At 45.9% G+C, this 9017-nt stretch overlaps 1 protein-coding gene across 1 annotated transcript; it reads left to right on the top strand.

The window, feature by feature from the left end:
* Window positions 1-420: 420 nt before the first annotated feature.
* Window positions 421-5306, top strand: VHL (von Hippel-Lindau tumor suppressor; the record flags this gene model as incomplete). Its single annotated transcript, XM_014589132.2, is given in 2 exon segments — window positions 421-543; window positions 2229-5306. Coding segments are annotated over 2 exon segments (320 nt in total), but the record flags the coding sequence as incomplete, so codon positions are not given.
* Between the last annotated feature and the right edge of the window lie 3711 nt (window positions 5307-9017).

Here is a 9017-nt window from a genome sequence, read left to right as displayed (position 1 = left end):
CATACAGAATGTGCCCTTTTCTGTTGCCTTTTTCTCTCCGCGTGCCACGTTCCGCACCTCCTCGTTTTGTGCAGCACGGAAGCGCAGATCTGAGGAGTCGCTGTCCGCGCTGGTCTGCAGCTGGGCACTTCACCTAGTCTTTGTTTGCTTCCCCACCACGGCAGCATGAAGGGCGTGGGGTTTGCGGCCTCAGGTACTGTCCACGCCCTTGGCTTACCAGCTGCTGCTTGAGGAAGTCGCTTCCGTCTTCAGACCTGTTTTCCATCTGCTGCGAGGATTGAACGAGAAGTGTTACTGGAAGGGCTTTGCGTGATATTTCAGCCCAGGGAGCAAGCATTTCCTGTTGGTCAGGGAGATGGAGAAAAGACGAACTGATTCAGAATGGTGTGGCTCCTTAACAGCCTCTGCTTGTCTTAACAGGTCACCTTTGGCTCTTCAGGGACGCAGGGACATATGATGGGCTTCTGGTTAACCAAACCGAATTATTTGTGCCATCCCTCAATGTTGATGGACAGCCTATTTTTGCCAACATCACACTACCAGGTATTGATGTTCAATCTTACTTTTTAAAGATGCGGTTGTCATGAATAAAGGCAAGGCCATGCAGAGGAGTCAAGGCCTTATTAATTTTTGCTGGATGCTAGGCAACGTATTTACTTTTCCTCTGTCTTATTCTCCACTGTAAATGAAATGAAAGTAAGTTCTTCATGTGTTCTATGTTAGACAAAGATGTTGTCTCAGAAGCACTTTGGGGAGCCGGCAGGTGGCGTGGTGGTTAAGGGCGCTGGACTCCCACATGGCCAACCATGGTTTGAGTCCCAAACCTGTGGCTTGCTTTCTCACTTTTCCTCTTTTTCTCTCTGTCTCTCTCTGATCAAACTGGAAAATAATAATGATAAAGTTAAATAAAATAATTCTTTAAAAAAAATAACCCAAATACCTGTAGCTTCGTAGAGTTCAAACTAACCTGCATGTGTAGATACAGTTTTAAGGAAGTGGGTGCGCAAAAGAGAGCACTGCTAAGTTACTTTTGGTAAATTCGGCCTCACAGATACCCTCACAGAACAAGTTTCCAGTGAGTTTTAAATTGAGGGGCCCAACAGATGGTATAAATGGTTACGTCGCTGGACTCCCTTGTAGTTGACAGCAATTCAAGTCTTGGACCTGGCTGCTTAAAACTCACACTGGGAGGGACCAGCAGTTAGTGTAATGGCTATGTCGCTGGACTCCCATGTAGCCGACTGTGGTTCGAGTGTGGCTTAAACTCACGCCAGGTGCATGTGCGTGTGTGCCCAAGATCCTGAGAGGAGAATGGAGGAGAAGAGATTGTGGTGTGGCCCTCCCCCCTGGGGGGTGATTTCTCACTTTCTATCTCTCTTTCTCTCTCTGTCTTTCTGGCTATTGCACATGCCCTATAGCAAAAACCTCTCCAAAAAAAAAAAAAAACTCACACTGGGTGTGTGTGCATGTGTGCCCAAGATCCTGAGAGGAGAGTGGAGGAGAAGGGATTGTGGCGTGGCCATCCCTGCGGGAGGGAGGTGATTTCTCACTTTCTGTCTATGTCTCTGGTGAGCACACAACATCCTGTAGCAAAACAAAGACTCTCTTTCTTTAAACAAAAAAAAGGCAATTGCATTGTCCCAAAACCCAATTCCATACTGTTTTGGTCATCTGTTGCCATTCATGCAGAATGTGCCCTCGTGACAATTGCCCTAAAACTAACAGCAACCGTCTTGTTTGTTCCTAATTCTGCAGTCCAGGCTGAGCTCAGTGAGGCGATCGTTTTGCTGCCGGTGGTATTGGTGTGGCTGCTTTGTCTGGCAGGTCAGCCAGCAGCGTGGCCTCTTCCTTTCCTCTCGGGGCCAGTCCCTCTTAGTCTGTCCAGCAGGGGAGCTCAGGGGTGTCAAGGGTACAAAAGCAGAAGTTACCAGACCTTAAGGCTTAGGCCTCTTAGTTGTCAGCGTCACTTTGTCCATATGCACTTAAAGCACGTCACAGACCCCGCCCATTTCCAGAGGAAGTTCCCCCAGAAGAGCATGCACGGGGAGGTATCCATCGGGGGCATTCATGGAATACGCCGCCCCCATACTTACGCTCGTTTTTTCCCTCTTAAACTGAAGGGAGAGCCATCTCTAGTAACTGCAGTTGACGTGGCAGGCAGTCTCTTGGTCATCCCTTGTCCCAGGGCCTGAGCCTGCTCCTGAGGGTTCGGTTTTCTGCCCTTACAGTGTACACTCTGAAAGAGCGGTGCCTCCAGGTTGTCCGAAGCCTGGTCAAGCCTGAGAATTACAGGAGACTGGACATCGTCAGGTCACTTTATGAAGACCTGGAAGACCACCCGAATGTGCAGAAAGACCTGAAGCGGCTGACACAGGAGCACATTGAAAGTCAGCAGACGGGAGGAGAGGTCGACAGTTTTCACTGAAATCCGAACTCCTGTGTCTCAACTTCTGATGATGCTGAGTCTTATTCTAGATAGACGACCAGCCTGTTGCTTTCGGTTTCACCTTCTTGGAGTCTCATTCTTAGAGTACGCGTGCTCCTTTGCTTAAAAGGTTAACCGACTTCACTGGGCATTGTGAAGTTTATGGGGAGACATCCCAAAATGTAATCTAATGCCTGCCCTTTCTTGAAGTATTTATCAGGTATTTGCATTTTTGCCTTCTAGTCAGTCAGGAAAGTTTCTACTAGGATGTCTGTGTAAGTAATTCAGTGAGAATCGCAGCGTGTCCTTTAGTTATAAGAAAGCAGCGACATCTGCTTCTAATCGATGGACTGCAGTCGGTGATGTGTCCACCTCTTCTTCGGGAAGACGGAGACATCCTTGAGGCCAGGATGCGTCTTCTTTGAGACCCCAGTGCCTAGCACATTGTAAGCCTTCAGTCCGTGTCTGTCGGCTGGGCAAACCAGTGAATGCTTCGTATAAAGTGTTGGGAGGTTTTTGCCTCCCTCCACTCCACTGGTATCTTCCAGTCTTGTTTTTGTATTTTAATTTTGCTGCAGGGTGCATGTGCCCTCTGGAGGGAGACAGAGAAAGTATCTCTGGAAGAAAGGAGGATGACCTTGCTGCAATCCTTTCTCCTCCATTCTTCTCTCCGATTCTGGGCATATGGGCCCCCAGCGTGTTTTTAAGCCGCTGGGTCCAGGACTCAAACTGCACAGTGGACCATGTGGGATTCACCTGCCTTAACCACCATGCCACCAGCTGGCCTGGTTTTGCCTCTTTTTATGTTCGGGGGAGGGAGGGAGGTCTTAAAGTATGTACAGTAAACAAATGTCTTAAAGGGAATCATTTTTATAGAAAGCACTTTTTATAATTTTCTAAATCTTGTGCTTCTCTCAGTCCACTGTTAACACATTGCTGTTTTATTTCTGTTTCTAAACCAGGATTGACTTTTTTACAGTATTGTGGCAGTAGCGTTTTCATCACTTGACATTTGCACAGATAAAATGAAAAAAGGACTGTCCTCGTGTTTGATTCTAATAGTAAGGAGTACTGTGAAGTTTTTGCCAAGTGAGGTATTTCTGTTCCTCTTTGTAAATCTGTGCCGTTTTCCATTTTAGTCAGCATTTTCATCAGCCAGGATCTGGTGACACTTTTACCTAGCTAGTGGAGAGGCCGAAGCCTCCCAGCCTCTGGAGAGTTCCTCATAACAGTGGATTCATGGAGTAACCCGAAATGTTTTATCATTGTATAAATGTGCAAACCCTTGTTGGCTAGACATAAATTCATTAACTCAAACTCAATACTTCTATCAGACTTACTAATAAGTAACTAATAGGTTTTGGGGTTTTTTTTTATTTTTATTTTTTTGTAACTAATAGTTTAAATTAAACTAATTTTTTGTTTGTTTAATAGTTTAAATTAAAATCCTTCTACTACTTTGGAAAAGACAGAAAAGTAACAGGAAGAAAAAAGATCACTGTAGGTACACACTACTTAAGTACAACCGCAATGAACATTTTCAACTTTTTTCTTTCAGCCATTTAAAAAAATTTTTTTTTTTGTTTTTAAATTTTGCCAGAGTGACATGAGGTGGGTAGAGGGGAGTGAGAGAAGCATTCTCCGTGAGGAATGATCGTACCGCACTCCCTTCTCCATCTTTGCCTTCCGTCAGGATTTGGGGCTCGCGTGCACACCGTCAGGATTTGGGGCTGGCGTGTCTCTCAAGCTGCTGGGTCTGGGAACTGTGCAGTCAGCCACATGGATCCAGCCACTCCAAGCACTTTGCCACCTGCCGGTCCCTTCAGCCATTTTTACAGCATATTTTGGTTGGTTGGTTCTATGTGGTTGCGAGCATACTGTATGTACAGTTTTGTATCCTACTTTTTCATTAACTTTGTAACTTAAATATTTTTCCATGTTATAAGCTCTTCATAAACATCGTTTATTGGTTTATTAACAAACATTAGCTAATGAGTTTATTAACTTCTTTAAAAATTTCTCCCCCTTTAATGATGGATGACAAAGCACGTGTATATGCACAAGAGAGAGAGACAGAGACAGAGAGAGGAGTACCCTCCAGGGTTTGGTCACATCATCTGCTTCGTCCGGTCTTCCGGGGCACTCAGGTGCACGCATGTGTGTTTCAGGCTGACCAGGCCGGGGAATCCAAGTACAGCCGCCACGTGGAATCCAGCTTCTCTCGGGAAGTGTATTACTGCCGCACTGCAGAGCAGGCCCAGCCTTCCTTTATGGTTAACGTTAGGGGTATTTCTTGGCATTTTTAGTTCCTTAGCCTCACCTTTGGGTACAGTTCCTGCGCTCTAAAATGAGAAAGACATAAATGAAACCAGTGCCTCAGTTTCCCTCGTACCCTTGAAATTTCACTTAATCTTCGTTTTCTCTTTCAACATGCAACAAATAAGTTGGCTTTTTTTTTTTTTTCTTCTGAAGCATGTTGTTTCATTCACAGACACACCTCTAAATACTGAATTATTTTTCTTAACAGGGGTAGGGAAAAAGAAGCGTGGAGGCAGGGAGTTTCATACGCTTGCACAGGCAGCTGTGTGAGGCCCACGGAGGGGAATCTGCGGATTGGAGTGGTTTCATGTTGGTTGTTTTTTGTTTTGTTTTGTTTTTAACTGGTGAAATGACATTTCATATTATCATCAAGAAAATGCAGTTCAAGTACCATGTCTTTGGTGTCAAGGAAGATGGAGAAGCTGTAGCGTGAATACTGTGTGTTTTTCACTTGAAATTCTGTGAATGTATTAAATGTATTATTTTTAAGAGACTGTGAAGTTTTCTGTTTTGAGTTTTTAGAATGTTCTTTAACACATTAAATGGTGCTGAATAAAGGAAACAGGTAGGGCGTGTTGTGTTATTTAACTGGGAGAGTCCAGAGTTTGGAAAGGTGTGTTTGCTTAAAGGCTTAGGATTGGGAGGGGTTAGCAAAACATTCAGAGTGCCTTGTCTTTCCAACCTGGGGTTTTTCATTTAATATTGTTTCTTTTAGCTTTATTTTTTTAAAGACATATAAATGAAATGACACTGTAAAAAAAAAAAAAAAACACTACAGACATACTAAGCAAAGCATTCATATGAGGAAGAAAGTTTTTTTCCCATGAAAATGGAATCAAAAAAAGGTAAGTGGGCAATTTTCCACTGGCAGTTATGTTGAGAATCAAAGGACAGGGCTTTGGTCTAGAACTCAGTGTACTAAGGGTATGAAATAAATACCAATTTTCCACTTTTTATAATCATTTTTTGAAGAGGTACTTACTTAATTTTATTCATTTATTTATTTGTTTTAATTTGACCAGAGAGAGACACACAGAAAGCCAAGGGAAAGTGAGAAGGCAAGCCACCAGGTTTGGGACTTGAACCGTGGTCAGCCATGTTGGAGTGTCCAGTGCTTTAACCACCATACCATCTGCTGGCCCTCCCCCTTTATTTTAGTTTTTTTTTTTTTTTTTTTTTTGCTGTAGGGCACTCAATTTTCCATTCTTGATGTTAACTGAGGAACTTCTCAGTTAACTTTCACGTTAGGTTCTGTGTCGGGTTCTGAGCACCTCAGTCCGGCTCTCTGCTGGTCCCCAGGCTGCCGGATTCTCCCTGGGCATTCTCCGTTTGTGTTGGCATACCTAAACTCTGCCCCAGTGGAACAGTTTCTGCCCTCACCACACATCCCTTGCGGTCCACTGGCAGGTCTCAGTCATATTAGACACCCTGGTGACAGTCCTCAAAATGATGTGCGATAAAGAGTACTGAACATAAAGGAGAAAACCTCCAAAACTCGTTTTAGAAGTTGAAATATGAAACCATAGAAGGTATGTCAGCTCAACAGACAAATTGATAGCAGTAGGCCCTCTCCCTGTTCTTCCATTGGGAAACAAAGGGTGCTTTTGTTCCAGTCAGGAAAAGCGAAGAGTCCTAGAGGCTGGGGTTGGCTCAGCAAATGCTGATTGTAACAGCTGAGGTTCCTGAGGGACCCAGAGGAAGGCGGGCTGAATCATTTTATCTTCCGGTGAGGGGAGGGAGGGTTGATTGGGTGCAGGATAACAGCAGCTGGTGTGATGACGGGTGCTCTCTTGGGGGGTCGTCATTAATGAAGCCCAACCTAAGAGCATTCTGCTGGCCTTACCCAGTGCTCGGAAGCATCAGGTAGTTCTGTGGGTTTTTTTGTTTTTGTTTTTGTTTTTGTTTTTTTGGGAGAGGTTTTTACTATAAGGTGTGTGTACTCACCAGAAAGACAGAGACAGACAGCGAGAAATTACCCCCAGGGGGGATGGCCATGTCACAATCCTTCCTCCATTCTCCTCTCAGGATCTTGGGCGCGCACGCACATGCACAGGGGAGATGGCCATGTCACAATCCTTCCTCCATTCTCCTCTCGGGATCTTGGGCGCGCACGCACATGCACCTGGTGTGAGTTTAAGCCACTGGGTCCGGGACTCGAACTGCAGTCGACTACATGGGAGTCCAGCGACAAAGCCATTACGCCAACTGCTGGTCCCCACCCAGAATGTTTTTTAAGCCCCCAGAGCCAGGATTCAAACCATCATCAGCCATGTGGGATCTGGTTCCCTGAACCATTTGGACCATGGAGCCAGTGTTCTATGGGCTTTTTTTGTTTTATTTATTTACTTGTTCATTTTAACTTGACTAGAGAGGGACAGAGTGAGAGAAAAAGAGAAAGTGAGGAAGCAAGCTGTCAGATTCAGGACTCGAACCGTGGTCAGCCATATGGGAGTCTGGCACCCTCAACCACCACGCCAGCTGCCGGCCCCTCTGTGGGCTATTTTTGAAGGCCCCATGTTTGCAGAATGGTTGGGGAGGCCAGTAGTGGTCTCTGCAAATAGAACAAAGGAGAGAAGGAATAGGGTCTTTAGTCTCCTTTGCTCATTGTGCCTGGGATGTAGGTGCCTTCTCACAGCCTCCGTGACACCATCACAAGAATCCCCACCTCAAAGTTCACCTTTGACCATGAAAAGCTGGAAACGAGCTCAGGCCTGAGAGAGAAGCCAGAAGGAAAGAATGCAGAAGGGCGTTGAAAGCCGCAGGGACGACATGGTCAACTGGGTAGAGCTCCAGGCATGGGCTGTGTGTGGCTTCATTCCGCAAGCCAAGATAACCGTCAAGTACGGGTGACCATAGCTATCGGTCTTGTACCAGGAACATGGCCTCAAAGAATGTCCTGCGTTTTGTACACTGTTCTCTGTAGCTCAGCTCGCTTACCGCTTATCTGATTTAATTGAGAATGCACAGGCTCTGCTCCAGCTCAGTTTGGCTTCTGCTCCCTGAGCGCCGTAGCCCTGGCTTTCACCTGCTCTGTGTCTCGTCTCTGTCCTTCGTGACACCCTACCTTCAAGCCCGAGTTTCTCACGATGAAACCCAGGACTTCTCTTGAAAGGAGTCTCACACTGAAACACGCCCCACTGCCAAGGTAGACTCGTGTGGAAGTGATCCTTACTGGCCTCTGCGCTTCACTGGTTGTCTCGACTGTAGTGAGGTCCGTTTAAGGTTCGCAGCCGTCTTTCCGAGCAGGACACCCAAGTTATGAAAGGGCAAACTGAGAACTTATTAAAGGCAAAGAGCCAGAGAGCTGCTCAAGTTGGACTCAAACCTTCATCGGGCTCCAAGGCTGGTGGGTGCTCTCTTCAAGAATATCTATGGTGGGGCTGGCAGGGGGCGTGGTGGTTAAGGGCGTTGGACACCCATGTGGTTGACCATGGTGCGAGTCCTGGACCTGGTGGCTTTCTCTCTCTCTCACAGACACACACACACACACACACACACACACACACACACACACTCACACACTCCCTCTCTGGTCAAATTAAAATAAATAAAGTTAAATACTTTAAAAAGAGTACCTATGGCAGCACGAGTGAGGCCAGCAGATAGCGTAGTGGTTACATCACTGGACTCCCACATGACTGACTGTGGTTCAAGTCCCTGAGCCAGTGGCTTGGAAATCACACCAGGTACATGTACATGCGTGCCCAAGATCCTGGGAGGAGAATGGAGAAGGGATTGCAGCTCGGCCATCCCCCCTGGGGGTGATTTCTCGCTTTCCCTCTCACTGTGTCTGTCTTTGGCAAGTGCACACGCCCTAAGGGAAAAACCTGTTTATAAAAAAGAAAAGTCCATGGGAAAATGAAATTACAGTATGAGTTTATTTTGATGCAAAACAGTCTTGACGTTTATGCATAGTTTTTCCATAATAATGCGTTTTCTGTGAGCATTTTGAAGCCCTCTGCTGTATTCTCTGTACGAGTAAGGCTCTATGGCAGGTGTTCTGTAGGCTGTATAATTTATTCAGTCCACTTTTCTCACAGCTCTAGCCAGCAGGCATGACTACCCCACTTTCCAGATGTGGAAACAAGTGAAATGAGTTGTGTGGGGTCACAAAGCGTGCCGAGGGCAGAACTGGGATTCGACCTCAGGACTTCGCACCCTGACTTCAATCTACTTCTTCTTCCTCTTTTTTTTTCTTTTACATTTTGCCAGAGGGTGCTCGCCAGAGAGAGACACAAAAACAAGGAGGAAGGAACCAGCAGGTAGCCTAAAG

The sequence above is a fragment of the Tupaia chinensis genome, unplaced genomic scaffold (genome assembly GCF_000334495.1).
Source record: "Tupaia chinensis unplaced genomic scaffold, TupChi_1.0 Scaffold000333_1, whole genome shotgun sequence".
In the NCBI taxonomy this organism is placed as follows: Eukaryota; Metazoa; Chordata; class Mammalia; order Scandentia; family Tupaiidae; genus Tupaia; species Tupaia belangeri.
This window is presented reverse-complemented; position numbering and strand designations above follow the sequence as displayed.